At 41.6% G+C, this 20,142-nt stretch overlaps 1 protein-coding gene across 5 annotated transcripts in view; it reads left to right on the top strand.

Annotated features, from left to right (window-relative positions):
• The window catches only part of LOC148374578 (zinc finger protein 521-like), a 200,774-nt gene that overhangs the window by 171,023 nt on the left and 9,609 nt on the right, over window positions 1-20,142 (top strand). For all 5 annotated transcript variants that reach the window (XM_088338223.1, XM_088338214.1, XM_088338195.1 and 2 more), the window contains one exon: window positions 3,227-3,342. In XM_088338223.1, coding sequence (XP_088194349.1) covers window positions 3,227-3,342 — 116 coding nt within the window. The remainder of the gene's footprint in view (window positions 1-3,226; window positions 3,343-20,142) is intronic.

Below are 20,142 nucleotides of genomic sequence, written 5' to 3'. Positions count from 1 at the left end.
AAATTGTAGGGGAGGTGCCAGCCAAATTTGGCTATTTTAACTTATTTTTGAAGGCTAACAGAAAATGTAATTCCCTATTTACACAGGCATAGGACATATCAAAAGGTCGAACCTTCCCCTTCCATAAGCTTTTACCACAGTAAAAAAGTTTCTTGAAAATATTCGTTTCTAAGAAAACTCACAAGAAGAACAGCTTTTTGGTAAAGTATCCATTCCAAGCTGAACTTTCACTTGGTGCTTTTTTTTCCTTTGTGATCCCTCCAAGATCTAAACAATGCTTTCCATATAGACTAGGGTACTTTGCTCGCAAAATAACATTGTATTGCAAGAACACTTAACAATGCATGAACTTTGCAAGTACTTTTCAGCGTCCGATGTTTCCCGTGACATGATCATATGATTTCGGTCACTCGGGAGCTGCCCACATACTCTCAATCGCTTTAAACAGGAAGCAAAGGAAGACGAGGAAGGGCTTCTTGATGATTGGACAATGATCTGATCAAAGTCATTCCTGCCATTAAGTGATGATTTATCATACTGAAATCATTCCCAGAGGCCTGATAGTTACTGAACAGCAGCGCCAAAGCCTTCAGAATGATTTTTTTTTGTATGTTATGGAACTGAAAGACTTAAGGAATGGATTATTTTCAGTCAACACCAAGCTATATAGTTGCCTGCATGTATTGATTATAAACATGTATACAGTAGGTGGATAGTCTAAAAATGCAGTAATAACAAAGTTTTGTCTAGTCTGGATGCAACAAATATATTATTTTGAAATAAAAGTTTTTGACTTAACTTCGACTTAAATCTCATCATGCAGTTCTCTTTTTTCTCTTCAGTGTGGCCTTTGGTAAAGGTGCGTTCAAAGAACGACGCGTGAATGTTGCAGACTGGTGGCGAGGTGGCCGCATTGACCCGCGCCTCCGCCTTCCGCCTCACCCGGCCCACCCACCTTCCCCGTGCCCAGGCACCTTCCTCCCTCTCCGCGTGGCTCCGCGTCGCATTTATTAAAAGAAAAGTTATTTCCAGCTGTAAGAAATTCAAATGAAGACCCCCGCATGCTTAACTTTTTCCCCTCACACACAGTCCTTTGAGATTGGACGTCCGTGGTTAAAGCACAGGGGTCCGGGATAACAAACGACATGTTTGAAGTGCTCCACTGAGGATGCCGAAACACACCCACACATTCAGGGCACATCCACTCAACACCCACACGGATGCCGTCCCTCTTGCCTGTGCCAGTGTGCACTGTGGCTTAATTAAAAAAACGCACACATACACATTATATATATACATATATATATATATATATATATATATGTGTGTGTTTAAAAGCTGGCTGTGTGTTTACATGGTGGCAGCATGAATATGTAGCACATGCGAAATCATGAATATTTATACTGTCAATATAATTAGCCATGTTGACTAATGGAGGCCATGTTTTGCACTTGAAGCCATGCCAATTTTTGCGCTTGTTTATTTTGTGTTGTTGTCACCGTGCTGCTAAATAAGGAACGTTGTTATTCCCGGCACACAATACGCATTCGAGAGTGCTCGTACCGTTGAATTGACCACCGTAAGCATTACTGATCCCATCTCGATTGTTAACGTTTTTTTTTTTCATTATATCATGTAACAAGATTGTTGCTCTGCAAATGCAAGCTTTGTTTATTTGTAATTAAGTCATTTTGCCATTTGACATATTCTTTTCAAACAAACGCAATTATGATGGCGCCTTTGTTGTGGTCATGCTTCCAACAAGGGCACCAGCATTTTTATTATTTGGCAGGCTTCGTGCTAGCCAGCAAGTCATCCTGGACTGAGTGGATTGCATCTAAGTGATATAAAATAATAGTGTTTAATTTGTTACCAGAATATTGCTTTTTTTTTTTAAGTCTAAGTGTTTAATATTGAGCACTAGATGGCATTTTTTGCTAATGCTGCTTTGCTGTGCTCTGTGGTACTGGTTATAAGTGCGCAAGATGCCAGACAAACATGGCCGCAACTACTAGGTGTGGATTCTACTATGTAAAAAAATACAAAATTCCCAACCTATTATTTATTTTTTTTATAAAAATTATCATTGGTGTGATAGTTCACATCTTTTTGCCTAGTAATTCTAGTCATCAAATCTATGTAATTTTTTCCCTGAATGAAAGTTTTTTTGTACCACTAGGAAGCAGTTTACCCATGGTCTACAGTCTTTCTTGTGGTTCTATGTTCGTTTTTGGGTGTTTCTTTTAAAATTGATAATATCATGCATTTGGAAAAGCTGAAAAATCAAATGGATGGTGTACGTGAGGATATAAAATTGCAATCATCAAGAAATAATATCAATAGAATCAGTGTGTTTTACCAGGGAAAAAAATGTAAAGTATTTTTTGAATTAGATATAAATGTAAAAAATCCTACTTCTCTATGAAACAATAGTTATGTAATCTTACGCCGCCCCACAAAGAGTATCTTTGTTTAAGAACCACAAATCGGGTGCAGTCACGCTATTAATTTTTAAAAACATTCTATTTCATTGTCTTTAAGCTAAAGGTGGGGTGCTTCATTTGAGGTGTCCTTAATTAAAAAGATGAAAGTAGTTACATTTATTTATATAGCCTTTAACCAAATAATGTCTCAAAGGACTGCACAGGTTGCAATTACACCATCCCCTGATCTTAAATCAACATGCGGGCAAGGAACGACTCAAAACCTCAGCATGAGGAAATAAGAAACCTTGAGAAGGGCCTTCCAGGATGACCAGGGTGCAATAGATTTAGCATTGGGTAACAGTACACAAAACATAGTGAACATTCATTATTCTTTTGCCACCATGCCTGATTTTATGTCACTTTTAGCAACCCTGTTCCTGAATGGCAAAGGGGGCTAGTTGGAGAGTCACTTTATGCCTGTCATCACAGTTTTTTGTTAGTGTGGCGTGAAAATTGTAAAAGTAAGAAGAGGCCTGTTTCAAACGCAGTCAAACCCCTGAAAAGTTGAAAGAACAGTTTATTTGAGCGTGTCTGCAAAATGCATCTTGACTCACCTGAATCAACAGGAGATGGCAGCACGGAGTAACAAAGTTTCAAATTATGGCCAGCACCTTTACCCTTAAAACAATGTTGTAACTCATAACATTGTACTTTAATCATGCTTCTGTTTCATTCCACCTGAAAGTGTCCTTTTGTAACCCTCCGATCATAAAATCTCATCCCCTTGTTTCCTTTTGCAGTGTTCGTGCAGGCCAACAAGCTCCAGCAGCACATATTCTCAGCTCACGGCCAGGAGGACAAGATCTACGACTGCTCGCAATGTCCTCAGAAGTTCTTCTTCCAGACGGAACTGCAGGTGAGCGACGTCAAACGCCGACGATCTAGTCGCTGATCAGGCAGGGAATTGAGCCCGTCAGAAAACTAATTTGCGATTCCCAGATACAATTTGATTTGCTTATTAGACCGGCAGAGCAGTAAAATATCTGGAATTTAGGGATTAGCCCGATGTTCGTTTTTGAAGCGGTAATTACGCGTAGTGCTGAGGCAAAAAACACGGATGAGGTAATCCAGGATGGCAAAGGAGGCCTCGTGGCTAAATGCGAGTGTTTGCCTTGAGGGGCAGGGGGGTGGACAGGGGTGCGAGTGCATATCTGCCTTTCAACAAAGTTACTAGTTGGACTTGTGAACTCATAGCGTTGCAGAGATAATCCATTTTCTGACATTCTTTCTTTGCTTTTCTCCTCAGGGAGTGTGAAAAAATGTAACAGGCCTTATTATTTTATTAAAGTGGTGGTGTGTGTGCATATTCAGAGGGGGGGGGGGGGTCTCCATAGTGCGCACGACATCATTTTTTTATTACCGTTTGAAGATGAATCATTAAAATCTTACTCGGTAAATCACCTTGTTCTGCTCTAATCACTGGCGTTTTCCCCTAATTTGCCGGCAAGGGTAAAAAGAAACAAATGAGGCGCGAGTCTCCAAACGTGGCTCCCTGAATGTGGGATTAGCGGCCAGCCGGAGGATGGGGGCGCGCTTGGCAGGTGTGCCAGGAGGAAGGTGAACGCCGTCGTTATCTGATGGTCATTGGACTTCTCAACGCATGAATTAAACAAACGGCAGTGGTGGATTGTTCAACACAATATCCTCGGTACACACTTTAATTGTATAATTTTAGTGTGCCCGTGGTCCGCGAGTTTAATGCTAGCACAGGGGTCGGGAATCTGTTTTACACAAAGAGCCATGAAAGCAAAATGTTTGGATTTTTTTTGAGGGGGGGAGCCACGACACGTATTTTTATTAAAAAAAAAAAAACGCCAACCCTGCTCTCCAGACAAAAGGTAGTTCAATTCAATTTTATTTAACTGTATGACGTTTCATGATTTCATATAAATCTATGAGATAACGTGCCATAGCCTGTGTCCCACTTAAACAAATATACCACTTAAAATGTATCGTCCTCCCGCAGTTACTTCATATCATTTAGGCTCATTTTGACCGTCATTTTTGGCGTAATCAATGGTCTCAAAACAAGGTGCAAGCAGAGTTCGTTTGTAAAAATATCACAAAATACTGCAAATGGATGTATTTACCTTCAACGCAGAGAGCGCTGGATGAGAGAGAGAGGGTGTGATATGTGTACAGAGATCCAACCACCCCTGCCGCTCACCCAGTCAAATTGCTCTGGGTGCTTGGCGGGCATTTTTAGTTGTTTATAGTTTGTTCTGTGGGTTTCCATCATAAAGTGTCTCAACAGTGAACATACTCTACATTGTTTATTGAGCTTCCAGATGTAGTGTTCGATAGAGACGTACAGCCAAAGCGGGGTCTCTTGATGTAACACCATCACTATAAACTGTAGCGAGGACTTTTCTCTATATATTGTGCTGGACGGAACTGTGCTGTGTGTCGCTTCGGGTTTGCATATTCTACAACTAGAACGATACAAATAAGTTAAGCATGCTCCCTATTTTATTTCGGAGCCAGATGTACTCACTCTATAGTGAAAGTAAGTAGTTATCAGGGAAAGTAACTATTTCTGTTTCTTTAAAATTTGTATGTCAAAATATTTTGAATATTTGTAGCAAATACGAAACACCGCTGTGACGTTTTTGACGGGAGTTTAGTTAAAGAGGTGGGAATTCTGACTCTTAATAGGGAACAGTTTTTTTTTCTTTCGGTTTGGCTCACTAAAAAGCTGTCTCTTTCGGGTCACAAACAGCTCTTCAGGTTGTTGTTGCTTTAATCCCTACATTACCAATTATGATGTAACATTATGCACGGAATGACTTAAAAAGGGAGAAAAAAAAAAGGAAAAAAAAGTGAAATTCAATAACAAAAGAAAAAATTGAATAAAAGAAGAAAAAAAGAATTAATTTACAATTTTATATAAAACACAATCTACAAAAAAGATAAAATACAAGACAGTTTTAACATTTTTTATGCTCAAAAAATTTAAGATCAACAACAAAGAATCCCCCGAAAACTTGGAATTAGCAAACCGTACCATCATGTGAAAAACCTACACTTGCGCGTATAATACAGTGCATAATACTACTGTAGGAAATGCAAATTATCCCACTTTACTAGTTTATAATGAACACATTTGGGGCGGAGTACAAAGTCTTAAAACAGAAACGTAAGGGCCCGGTCACACAGCCGTTTGCGGCTGAATCACGGCCAGAAATTTCTGCCTGTGAGGCGGACGCTATTGGACGCTTTGAGATCGCCATACAGACGAGATACAGCAGTGCTTAACACGCGGTCGGAAATTCACGCGCGGTTGGCAGCGCGAAAAAGTTTCGCGCCGCTCAATTCTTTAGAGCGCGGGTACACAGCCTTTCATGGGCGGGTACACAGCCTTTCACGGGCGTATCGAGGCTGAACCACGGCCAGAAATTTCTGGCCGTGAAGCAGACGCTGTTGGGCGCTGTTGGACGCTTTGAGACCGCCATATAGACGAGATACAGCAGTGCTTTACTCGCGGTCGGAAATTCACACGTGGTTGGCCGCGCGAAAAAGTTTTGAGCTGCTCAAAACTTTGAGTACGTGTTAACCGCGGGCGGCACACGAGGTAATGACGCGGAACGACGTGCTCTGGCCGCGGCCAGGGCGTGGTTACACATGGGTAGGACGGGAAATTTCAGCGGGTCATCGTGGGTGGAGCATGGTAATAGCATGTTCTGCGCCTGTATCGTGGTGTTATTACGTGAAATTAGCGTGTTACGCGTGTGACGGTCAAATCCCTTTCTCCGCGTATATACAGCGCGATTTGCCGAGCACACGTCTGCGTAGGAGTCGGATTTGGGCACAACACCGGCTCGGGAGCTTTTATTCCCATGGTCCACATGAGAAAATGACGCGGAAATGACGCGATGAGGAAGCGGAACAGTCGCCGGTGTCTGTTTTGCGGGCATACCACCGATGAACAGCGGGTTGGCCAATTTTGCGCATTTTCCATCCCGGGCAACCACGGGCAAAAAAAAAACGCAAAATTTTAGCCGTGATTCAGCCGCAAACGGCTGTGTGACCGGCCCCTAACACTCATACTCGAAATGACTTTTTATTTTAGGCTATTTCGGGTAAAAGTAGACAAGACAGAAACGGTCTTTTCAGTATTTATAATATGTGATTCGTGATTTAATTATATCATTTATTAGCAAATCCTCCCCTTCCCAATACACATAAGTATGTTTTTCGTAATCATATTTCTATTTACTCCACTCCAGAATTGTGAAGCATACTAGGAGGTGTTTGCTATAGTTTATCATACTTATTTTACCATACAACAGTTTCAGCAACCTGTGGCCCTTTAGCGCTTCCCTAGAGGCCCCTTGGAGCTTTAGGAAATGCTTGAAAATGGAAAATGATGAGGGAGAGAAAGATATACAAGTTAAGACATGTTTATTTGTATAGCTTTTCAATCACAAAAAGGCTCAAAGGGTTGCACACACCGCCATTACACCATCCCAAGGTCTAAAATCGACATGAGGGCAAGGAAAAATTCAAAACTCATCCTTCCAGGATGACCATGCTGCAATGAGTGTTGCAAGGGCAGCAACAGACAAAACACAGACACCATCAACATGAAATATAGGTTATAACAGAATGTACTTTTTACAGCGATGCAGCGGGTTCTCGATGGTGGCGTTCATGCGGTCCAAGTGCCGGGGCGATGGTTCGAAATGCATGTACCATGCAACAACCAGGCTCTTTATTTTGTGATGGTCTTTTGCAGAATAAACATTCTTAAGCCTTTCAAACATTTTATTTATCCATCCATTATCTGCACCGCTTATCCTCAGTAGGGTCGCGGGGGTGCTGGAGCCCATTTAAGCCTTGGGAAGTGGGCAGGGGACAACCTGAACTGGTTGCCAGCCAATCACAAGGCACACAGAGACAGACAACTCACTCGCTCATTCTCACCTAGGGACAATTTGGCCAATTAACCTGGCATGCATGTTTTTGGAATGTGGGAGGAAACCCACGCAAGCACGCGGATAATATGCGCCCAGGAAGGCTGGTGGCTGGATTTGATCCCATGATCTCAGACGCGCTAACCACACATCCGCCATGCCGCCCTCCAACGTTTTAAAGCTACTCATGATAAATACTAAACAAAATTAAAATTAAATGTAATTTATGAATTCCCACTTCCTTTGATTTGAAAATTGTTTTTGTGTTTCCAGCGATATTTGTTTGTGCATCCGTTATGGCTCTTGCAATATTTTGGGTGCCGAACAGTAGTTATATTTGCTAATGACTGATAATTATTTCATCCAACCATTTTCTGCACCACTTATCCTCACCTGATGAGTATTATCTTACTTTATTTTAAAAATGCAATTTTAAAAGTCAACTTCGAAAAAAGAAATTCAAAATGAGAGTGTGAGCATTGATTTTAAAGGTGTACAGTATTTTAAATTTGTCGTTTTGGGGGGACGTGCCTTCATTAAAGGAAATTGCCGACATATATATATATATATATATATATAGAGAGAGAGAGAGAGAGAGAGAGAGAGAGAGAGAGAGAGAGAGAGAGAGAGAGAGAGAGAGAGAGAGAGAGAGAGAGAGAGAGAGAGAGAGAGAGAGAGAGAGAGAGAGAGAGAGAGAGAGAGAGAGAGAGAGAGAGAGAGGAGAGAGAGAGAGAGAGAGAGAGAGAGAGAATGACCATCAGGAAGTCCCACGCAACTGGACAAGCCCGTGCAGAAAACAAACGCTCTTCCTCAGAAGATCGAGGGCGCTTTGACATCCGCCTTGTCCCCGAGGTGCTGTTGCACGTATGATAACATACTTTTACACTTTGTGCGAGCAGATGCGAGCGCAACTTGACAGAACTGTGGCACTATGTTGTGAAAGCGGGGATGAGATTGTTGGAGGGCAAAGATGATCATTAGAGTCATCCGGTGCTCAGGAACCTCCCATGAGAGTTCATCACAAACAAAACCTATAGAAGAATGCAACTATCATGCTCTCTGTGTATGCAGCAGATTAAAACAATATGGGGTACCATTGAAAATATTTTTGCCAGATTTCTTAACTTGTTAGGAGGTAAAGTAAACTTTTAGACTTTTGATTTTATTCTGATAGTCTTTGACACAAGTTGAGTTCAATTTTCTTTTTGTTTTTTGTTCTCAGTTAGCTTGTGTTAGCCTTTTTCGAAAGTTTTTCAATCAACACATCCTTTTTTTCAATGAAAAACAAATAGATGGTTTACGTTTCTTGTTGTTTTTTTTTGGGGGGGGGGGGCAGAACTCAACTATTTCCTCTGTTTTGCTATAACATTCGAACAATTTTTCATTCGAAGAACTGTTAAAAAATACTCTATAAGAAAATAATTAAAAATATAATCGATCACTTTGCAATTTTGTAATCCCCCTCGTCACAAAGAAAATGAGGTATTTTTTGTTGAATACATTTGAATTACAAAACAGTACAGGTAAAAAAATATTGAAGCGTTCTAAAACTAAACTAGGAATGTTATCTGCCGTTTTACATTATGAGGCTTATTTTCACAATACTGATACTATACAGGAAATGGTAGGGCTCATATTATATCAAATAAATGTCATTTTCTCCACCTATGAGTATTTGAAAAAGCACATTTTTATGAAATGTAAATGGTCTGTATTTATATCGCGGTTTTCAAGTAATTGAAAACCTCCCAAAATTCTTTACAATGGGCTTCACGCTTACCTGTTCACACATCAATAGCGGTGCCAGCCTTGCAAGGCTCCTATTTGCTTATCAGGAGCATTAGGGATTCCGCTTCTTGCCCAAGGACACTTCGGCATATAACATGGCGGACTGGGGAATCGAACCTGCGACCTCTTGATGATAAAATAATTGCTTTACCTCCTGAGCTATTTGCATTTTTTATTATTGTTCAATATTTTAATATTGTGGTCAACGGATCTGTGAACTGTGAATAACATAGTTTGTCCTTTTTAATATGTATATAAAAATAGCAGCCTTTCGCACCAAAATAGCCCCGGATCTCAGGCCGGGTTCGGGTCATAAAACGTCAATCATAAATTCTGTCAGGGCTTTTTTCTCGCCATTTTATTTATTTTTTGCTTTGTGGAGGATCTGCCCAGCATGCACACTTCATTGCCACGCGTACTTCGGCACACTTCTGCTCAAAGTGCGTGCGGCACCTAAGTGCAGCTTCTGGTTTCCTTCAGGCGCAAATAGGGTTAATCGGTCAGGCTGGTTCGGGCTTCATTCCCACAGGTTGGAATCTTTAGGTCTAATCTTACTCCTATGCCAAACTTTAACAAAACAACAAAGACTGTCAGTCATTCTTAAACTCAAAGGGACTATATGTTGCACCTCATCTCCTGTTACTACTGTACCAAAGCATTCTTTAACCCATCCTCCTAGACTGTTCCACTGTTTTTTTCACTATGATCTCTGTCACGAGCCAGACCAAACTCACACGTATCACTTTCATCATCCGACTGGCAAACACAATAGTCCAGGCTATCACTCACCCACTACACCAATACTTCATCCCACTGCCATCAGGGCGCAGATACAGGACAATTTGATTCAGGAAAGCCCGCTTCAGGATAAGCCTGATCCCTGCTGCCATCACCCTTATGACCTATCCAATCAGTCTGCCCTCATTGTTCCACTGTCATACAGCATATGTTTGTCGTTCTGCTGTTTTTGTAATGTAATATATTTTGTCTTTTCCCCCAGTGCACTCAGTGGAAGTGAATTTCCCTAAGTGGACCAATAAATTAAATCTAATGTAAATTAAATATGAGTAAGCCTCAGTTTCAAAAAGGTTGGTGACTCCTGGGTTAAATCAAAATGCAGGTTGCCTATCTCTTTTAATGTCCGTCTGCCACCCAACTGTATTTTGGCATATACCGCGTCTCTGCTTCTGCACTTTTCTCCCCGACACTTTTACTCCTTGTCTCTTGCCATAGTCCAGGATTTCAAGGGGGGCGGCGAGCATGTAGAGCGGCAGTGGAAGGTATAGGGTGGGCGGGAAGGATATTTTATTAATTTGCTGCTGAGATCCTTGACCACACCAGAGGCTGTGGCGGCTATATAGTATGCGACCCCTCTCAGCTTCTACCTCCTCTTTCCCTCTCCTCCTTGGCCCCCCGCCGGTGAACTCTACCCTGCGAGAGGGCTAGCCAATTTTCGCCAGACTGTCGAGATGGATGATGGGAGCGCGTCCATCTAATCAGCCCTCCGAGGACCCCCTGCCCGCCCGCCCCCTTTAGACGGTCAGATTGACTGACTCCTGGGATGCTGTGCTCCGGAATCCGCATTCCAGAGGAAAATCATCTCCTCCCCATCGCAGACAAAACAATAGAAGTCAGATGCATGCGCCGTCCTTCCTTCCATGGCCCTACAGAGGTTTCCCACCCCAGCCCTGCCACTCCATCCTCCTTCCTCTTCCTTCACCCTCTGATCTTCTTCTCCCTCACTTCATTAAAGTATAGAGCAGAGTCTTGAATTCTTGCTTGGCACTGATTGGGCTCGTCGACCCTCATTGAGACGATGCATCCTCAGGCTCATTTTTGCTCAAAGCGACCAACTACCCTGCCACAAAAAAAACAAATTCTCCTGGGCGTTGCGAAAGCCACACTGCAACGTAAGACCTGATAACAAACTTCCTCCGCAATTAATGAGGCAGATTCATTAACTGATGGACGCACCCTATTAGCTGCAGCTTAATTGTGACATATCGTCGGTTTAAGAGGAAGTGCTCAAGTTTGGATTCCGAAAAGAAGCGATTGTTGTCTTTGTCCCCTTTTGGCGCCTGGCCAAACTCAAGCTTATTTCAGATGTACGATGTATAAGATCCAACCTTCACAATCTGCTAAACGATGCAATGTGACCTCACAATATGATAAATTTCACAATGTTGTGGATATTTTTTTTGTGGGAAAGAACTACAGTACTAATAATAGAGTAAAATCATGATAGATTTTGACATATTTTTACATAGAATTTATAAAAAAAATACTCCCCTGTGAAGTTAATTCATCAGAGTATCAGCCAGCACAGTAGGTATATATGTGTTATTTTTATTAATCCATAATTGATTTAATAAAATTGAATGACTGTTAATATGATACATCGCAGGGCAGCACGGCGGCGCAGTGATTAGCGCGTGTGTGGCACAGTTCTGAGGTCGTGAGATCAAACCGACCTGTGTGGAGTCTTTTGATTTAGCCTTCGCCTCTTGTAACTATTCTGATTGAGGATGCTAGCTTTTGCATGCTTCTTCGTCTAATCCGTCTTTCAAGGTCACTTTCCAGGACCTCTTGCTGTTCTCGATACTTACTTCATTTGGAAAGTTATTTATCAATTAATCAATCAAACTTAATTTGAACACTTAAAACCAATCAACATTGAGTTACTGTATTTGGGCACATTCCTTTTTTCTCCCTGCGTCTCGATCCTTAGGGTGCCCGTAGGACACCCTCCTTAATTGGAGGACCCTCCAAAAAAGATCCATTCAGTGGCGATCCCGACATCCTTAATGAGTGGTGAAAAGTAACGAGAGCATATCAGCATCACGTTCAGCTCAATTGAGAGTCTCCTGTCCCCGCGTGATGCCAGTGATTGCCACACTGTGACCAATTCCAGCATTTTAATTAAGCGTATTTATCGGCTTGCCGGTCACCGGGTCAGCGTCTGCCATCCGTCGAAATCTGAAAGAACGGATGGGCACAAAAGAAGAGAGACTGTGAATATGCCACAAGTGATTTAAATAGGATATAGATATTCTGCATTCAAATTAATAATTGATGTAGTGTATTTGCCAAATCCACTCATTAAAACCATAAAATCTTGCTGCAACTTTGTTTTGTAAACATTGATTTGAGTTGAATAAAGCAAGCTGATCAAATTTACAATATCAATTCACTTCCACAAGGAACCTATTATTTGGGTGGACTATCAAAAACCAAAACAAGCGCGACATGCAAAGCCTTCCTTTTGTAACGAAATCTAAATTAAACAAGACTGTATAAAATGTACATCTTTGATATTTCTGTGTCTGCAGAGGTTACATTTACCAAATATTTTCCATAATTGATTGATACTTTTAAGAGTTGACGAGAACATTTTGACACTTGTGATTTTGATGGGTTGAAAATGAACCATGAACCCCAGCAGCAGTGTTCCCTCTAAGCTGTGCACGTGCGCAATCGCACACTGCCTGCACATTCTCAGCGCACAAAAAAAATCTAGCCAGCGCAATGTTCCCTCTAAGCTGCGTGTGTGAGTTTTTAAAGTTTTTTGAGAACCGGCTTCTTCAGCTCGTCTCACTAAAAGGAACCGGCTCTTTAGGGTCCTAAACGGCTCTTCAGGTTGTTTTTGCTTCTTTTATCCCTATATGACCAAATATTATGTAAAATTATGCACAAAATGACTTAAAGGAAGGGGGAATAGAACGAAAAAGAGAAAAAAAAACAAAATGAAAAAGTAGTGTAACGCTGAGAAAAAAACAAAACAAAAGAGAAAAACAAAGGAAAAATTCAGAAAAAAGCCAGAAAAAAAGAAAAAGAAACAAATGAAAAAAGTAAATAGAGAACAAAAAGAAAAAGTAACACCTAGGAAAAAATAAAAACAATGAGATTTTTTAAAAGGGATTAAAAAATGGAAAAAAACAGGGAAAAAGAAGATAAACTTTGTGTTGCATTCAAATAATTTCCATTCGTACCGAGTCAATCTTGTTGCCAACATTGTACTTCCACTAAAAAAATGTGATTAATTACAGTTCTGTATCGTGCAGCCGACTAATTAAGCCTCCCAAAATGTTAGTAGTATGCGACAAAAGATGCCAGGAAAAAAAAGAAATGAAAATCTTGTGAAAGAATTGTTGTAAAAACATATGGCGTTTGTAAGCCGTACAACCTTTGCACATTACATTAGTCAATTCATGAAATGAAATGTGAAATGATCTGCATTTATATAGCGCTTTTCAAGTCAATGACTTCCCAAAGCGCTTTACATTGTGCTTCACATTTCCCAATAGCGGTTGTGATCTCTGCAGCCATTTAAAAGTGATTTTTTTTTTTTGCATTGCTGGAAACCCAGCAAAATGTAACTTGATGTCAAGTTTTGATAATGACTCACTGTTGTTTCAAGCGTTTCTCACCGACTTTTTGTGAACGCTGGAAAATTAGAGGGAACATTGCCCAGCAGCAGCACATTCTTAAGTCACGCAGCACTTAAAGAAAGGCAGAGACAAAGAAGAACATTGATGGGTGGATAATAAAAAAAAAAGCCAGAGAAGCCCAGCCCTACACGAATCGATTGACAATTAAGGCCTGACCCAGGCGGAAATTCGGGTCGGGTAAGATGTTACCTTGGTTAAGGCCTGAGTGTGAAATGCACAGCTTGCCACTGAATTCTTATAAAATTTAAAAACATCCTCCTGCCCCCCACCCATCATCCCAAATGCCCCGCATCCCAAACATGCAGAAAAGCTCTCCTTGTTTGTCCCTAAGCGTCTTTCAAACACCCGTTTCTGTGCAAACGTCTTGATCTGCCGCCTGTGACAGGCCTTCACGTGTTTGAAAGTAGCTTATGTTTTCCCCCACTTTTATATGACAACTTGTTTTGGTCTTCGTCACCCTAGGTGCTTTGGGTGCTGGCATCGTTTCCAAATGCTACACTCCCCCCCCCAAAAAAAACACACAATAAAAGCAAAACGGTGGAGAAGGGGTAAGCGGCAGATTGTGCAGCACCCTCATTAATATTTCAGTATCTTTCTAATCACACGCAGCACTGTACAGGCATTTACTGGAAAAGCCTCAGATGGTGAGCGATGTCTCACCTCCGTGGCGTTGGAGTTGTGTTCCCGCATCAGAATTAGACAGCGTGACACACCTCGCCATCCTGGGAGAATGTTTTCCCACTCAGCGCGATGGCAAATTGTGCGCGCATGTGCGTTTCTTTGGGGCGCTCTCTCCCAGGGTCTGCTGTGTGCACGCAAGCAAATTGTCGGCGGGGAGACGCGACGAAGAAAAAAAACTCCCTGAAGCCTTTGAGCGCTATTTTTCTTTCCTGTTCGATGCCACCAGGGGAAGTTAAATCCAAACAAAAGGAGACGTTTGCCGCGCTGTGCCCTGATCCGTCGACACATCTCTTTTGCAAACAAATCTTTTCTTGGCAACTTGACTTTTATAACAACTGCAGAGAAATCAACATTGGTAAAGTGTTTATACCACTCAGGAAAATCGCTGTCGCTCTTTTTGCTGATGGTTGACGAGGTAGATTGATGACTGCATTTTTAGTTTGTTCACTTCATTCTTGTGGAGTGCCCCATGGTTACGTTCTTGATCCCTTACTTTTTCATATCGTCTTATTGTTTAAATGCTTAGGCCCCATCCCAAAACAATTTTTTAGGCTTCTTTTTTTCACCAAAATGTGTACTTTTTGGAAGAATGCAACAATTTATAAATGAGATAATCCCTTCATGACAGCAAACTAGGTCAGAGGACATTTTTGTCATGAAAACACTTGGGATGGTATGGAATCACAATACAAAAGCACAGATTAGTATAATAAAATGCTAGTCCTTTATGAGGGCAGGGTATGGTGCACAAAAAGGCAAGTAGGGAAGCAACAGTATCCAGAGCACCAGATGCAAACAAACATAGTTCAATAGACAGGCGAACATTTTGGTGATCCAGTAAATCCAAGAATAGAAGTCGACAGTCCAACAGTTTATTATACAATATTTGTGATCTGGGAGGTCAGCCAGAGGTTCGATACACTGAATAACCGAGAGAGCTGCTACATGGGTGCTTGGAACGTGACAAGTAAGACAATGAACTAGCATGGAATAAGGGGACAGGGTACTGTAAAAGGTAAGAAGAAGATTTGTGATAGGAGGAAAAATGTGGGGAAGTCAAGACAAGTCACAACAGCTGTGAGGTAGAAATTAGAGCCCAGAAGTGAGTGACCAAATAAGGTAAGAGCGAGCACGAGAGAGAAATTGAGAGGAAACAGATAGAGAGACAGAACCCAGAGTGCAGGATCCTGACAATCATATAAAACAATTCTTACAGGAGTTGAAGTACTTTCACCCTAAATATTGAAATTATACGTGTTGAATATTTAGAAGAAATCTATTTGTAGAGTAAAAGCCCACATTAAACCACACACACACCTACATTGCATATTACCAAATTTTATTGCAATATGTATTCTGTGTAGCACCATTTAGATATTCTATATAACACGCTACAGTGGGCATTTGCACATCACACTGGGTATTTATATATTGTATTCTTTTTGCTTTATTATTGTATTGTTCTCAGCTCAGGGATGCTGCTGGAAATGTGAATTTCCCTCCGGGGATGAATAAAGTATCTATCTATCTATCTATATAAGAAGCACCACTGACGTGGAGGGCAGCCTAAAGTCAATGCGAGTCCCTAATGTTCTCAAAAAGTCAAGTGAAGTCATATCTAGATGTATAGCCCTTAATCACAAAGGGTCTCATAGATTAATGCAAACCACAGACTATTATTACACCACCCCCTGATCTAAAACCAACGACCTACATGAGGGCAAGGAAAAACTCAAAAACCTTAACATGAAGAAAATGAAGAAACCTTGAGAAGGGACGGCCCGAATGGAGAACGCTCTCGAACCTGTGGTTCTCTTCTTGGCTGTTGGGATCACCAGTAGACCAGCATTTTCAGAACGAAGGCTCCGGATCGGAACATAGGGGGAAATTAAATCTGAAAGATATGAGGGAGCAAGTTCATGCATGAATACCAACAGAACCTTAAAATCACATCTTGGGCCAACAGGGAGCCAATGCAGGTTAGCTAAAATCAGGGTAATGTGATCAAACTTTCTTGTCTTAGTTAAAAGCCTCGCTGCAGTATTTTGTACCAGCTGAAGGCTCTTGATTTTGGACTTCAGGAGACCGGAGAATAGTGCATTACAGTAATCGAGACGGGAGGTAACAAAAGCATGAATTATAATCTCTGCATCCAAATGAGACAGCATAGGGTGAATTTTAGCAATGTTGCGAAGATGGAAAAAAGCTGTTCTAGTAATATTCTTAATGTGTGTTTGAAAGGACAGATTGAGGTCAAATATGACACCTAAATTTTTGACTGAGTCACTCTGTGTGATGTTACATTTGTCAATGTTCAGAGCAGTATTTGAAAACAAGTCACTGCATTTAGATGGACCAATAACTAAACTTGTGTTTTGATTTATTTCCAAAACATTCCAACTCCTTATCTCATTTTAGAACGATTTTAAAAGAATTTTTTGTTAGATATTGGAGGAATAGTTATTGATTGAACAGTTTTTGGGCAATGATAAAAAACTTCTAAAACTCTTGCTTGCGTTCTAAAAGCAGCAGTAATTGGGTAAAACGGTACAAATGTGACCCATTCAAAAAATGCCAAAAATAATCGCTTAAACGAATGATTGTTCCCCTTTACACATCATACAACTACAATGACTAAAGTCACTAGTTTTGACTTTGTCCTGCAGATAAATTGATCAATTAATCAACTTGCTTGAGATTTTTCCCAGCCCTACTTGAATGCACCTTTGTGTCTGTATAGCTTTAGCAAGAAGCGTGAAACTTGTGTGATTTTTTTTTTTTGTCACTGTGTATTTTTAAAATGTTACAAATTACCCATTAAGAGTTTACTTTAAAATGAGACACCCAAAAAAGTTTCCTCTTCTCTTTAGCATTATGTATTTTTGTAATGCTCAGCCAATTAATAGGTCCTTGCTTTTCTCTACCTAAAATCGGTATCGGCTTACAAAAAATCCATATCATTTTTGGGCCTCAATGTAAAGGCTCCTTTTAGGGTTTTTACTGCCAAATGTGTGTCAATTTCGGGATCTAAAACTATGCCAATATTGCTACATACTTATTATTGTAATCATTATGATTACAATGTGTTTCTACCCGAACCGCGTCAACCAATCAAAATATCCTTCTCTCATTGTTGCTCTCGCCTCTCCTTTTCAAGCATGTCTCAGAGCAAAGTGGTTAAATGAGAGCGTGATCGTGTTTTCTGTTTCTGGAACTGAAACACTGGAACCCCACGGACCCCGTCTCCCTCCCAGTGACAGTCAGAGATCCTCCCCCCTCGCTCTGTCTAATTAGAGGATGTAGCCCAGGGCTCAGGTCCCAGGAAGACCCATCCCCCTTTCCAAAATGGCTCCCCTAAGAAAGCCTTTAATTGGCTTCTTTAGTCATAGTCTTCATTTTGGCTGAGAAGGCATGCGAGCGTGTGTGTTTCCATCACCTCAAAATACACTTTGTATCACTCTCTTGTGTATCCGATTTTTGTCCTCCCCTTCCCCTCATCGGCCCTCTCGTTCGCCCGTCTCCCACTTTCCCATCGCTTAATGAGGCCCCATCATAACACAGCAGTTGCACACTTGCTTTGCCACCTCAGTTAAACAGCAGGATCACAGATTCCGATTCCGGCAACGCTGGATTGTCTGCTAAGAAGGATTAACAGCCATCATTCAAGACAACATAGCCCCCCTGAAAAAAAATGCGGCCCTACGTCTCTGGTTACCCATCGAGTTGTTTGCCGCCATTTCGAACGCGCAACTATGGAATTTAACAAAACAAAACGGCGGAATCCATCGTTGTTGACGGTTGTTACTGTACAGCCTGGCTCCCCCCCGCCCCTCGGGCGCATCTTCTCAAACAAGACAGTCTGTTGCCAAGGAAACCAGGCGGGTTGTGGCACAACGCGGGTGTTTTGGGCGGGTCATCCCTCCCCACGGCCTGATAAGTGATGACTGTGGAGAATGCCAACTGCTCAATTATTTATTTATTTATTTATTTATTTATTTGATTGTGTTCATTGCCGGGATAAGTTGGCCGGCGCTAAGCCTGGCCTGAGGTCAAAGACTGGGAAGGTTGACTGTGGGGAACGCTCAGAGTCGATACTGGACTGAGTCCAACGCGCCATTAAAGCCTGCTTGCAACACTCTTGCTTTTTTTTTAACACAACACATGTCAAACTTTGCTCATAATGCAAGATGCAGTGTAGCACACGCATCTTGTTTATGAACAATAAATGACCAATTTTGATAAGACTTTTAACTTATAAACTAGGGCTCCAACAACGAATGGATAAAATCAATTATAAAGTGTTGACAACAAATGTCATCAGCTATTTGGTATGTCACGCAATTTTTATGTCACTCAGCAGGTTAATTCAATACAAATAAGAGTACATTGAATTTTGCTGTGAAGTTGTAGTGTAGTTTGGCTGTTGAGGGCACATGATCCAATTGAGGATGACTCAAGGCCAAATTTTGCGCAACCTCCTTTTCATGCGGCGACGAACTTGCAGTAACACTTTGGTCCAGCAGCGGATGACTTTCAACCACATTTTGTTGCGTGACATCCTATTGGTTCGGAGACAAACTTGAGAAATGAGTCTTTTTCAGCCCGCAAGTTGTCTACCCAAAGCTGGCCCACTTGGCTATGGAGGAAGAATTTGAATGAAGCACAGTTATGATGCATTTTTACTTGGAAGAAATTTAGGGAAAAAACACTTTACCATTTGAATTTAAAGGAAAATTATATAAAGATTTTGATATAGATGAAAACATATTTACCTGCGTAGAGTATCAGTTATTGGAGCAGCACGGCGGCGCAGTGGTTAGCGCGTGTGCGGCATAGTTCTGAGGTCGTGGGAACCTCCTGAGTGGGTTCAAATCCAGCTCCCGGCCTTACTGTGCGGAGTTTGTATGTTCTCCCCGTGCTTGCGTGGGTTTCCTCTGGGCACTCCGGTTTCCTCCCACATTCAAAAAACATGCATTTCAGGTGAATTGGCCGGTCCAAATTGTCCCTAGGTGTGACTGAGCGAGTGAGTTGTCTGTCCCCGTGTGCCCTGCAATTGGCTGGCAACCAGTCCAGGGTGTCCCCTGCCCACTGCCCGAAGATTGCTGGGATGGGCTCCAGCATCCCTGCGACCCTACCGAGGATAAGCGGTGCAGCAGATGAGATGAGTATCAGTTATTTAAAATCGAAATTGCATCTGCCTTCACAACAAATTGTTATGCTTTACGCTAAGCTCTTATAACTCTTATGAAGGAGCTTAACTGCATGCATTTCAAGTATGTGCATATATCTCATCTCATCTCATTAGCCATTAGCCTTATCCTTACTCAAAAGTTCTGAAAAAGTGCAAGGATTTGGCCATGAAAAAGGTTCATGAATGGGCAAAAAAATCACTGAAAGCACCAAAACACAGAACATGACAGTATACAGTACAAAACTTGACAAAAGTTACAAGGCTGCTTTGCAGGTATTAACGTTACACTAACAAAGACAGCTGCGATAAAGCCAGACATCCACTTTCTCTGTGATGTCGTACAATAAGAATCTTGTCTAATGCGTCTCACTCGGATGAAAGCGAAGAGGCGACTCGGTCCGTTTTTACGTCCGTTCTTTCCTCTGATGCAAAGCACTCCCCCCGATTGCCTCAGCGGATACGAGAACACTTTCGGCAGAGGACGGGGGAATGTAAAGAGTGATGGCGGATCAACTCCCCGGCCGACTTTGCCTTCCGGCCGGGCCTTGAATTCCGGGAGACACGTTGCACCTGTTTGCGTGCTGCAGGGCCTTTTCCAGCCCGCTTCCTCCTCCTCCTCGTCTTGGCCTGGAGGA

The sequence above is a fragment of the Urocampus carinirostris genome, chromosome 1 (genome assembly GCF_059441175.1).
Source record: "Urocampus carinirostris isolate Australia breed hairy pipefish chromosome 1, RoL_Ucar_1.0, whole genome shotgun sequence".
NCBI lineage: Eukaryota > Metazoa > Chordata > Actinopteri > Syngnathiformes > Syngnathidae > Urocampus > Urocampus carinirostris.
Note: the sequence above shows the minus strand (reverse complement) of the source record. Positions and strands in the feature narration are given on the sequence as shown.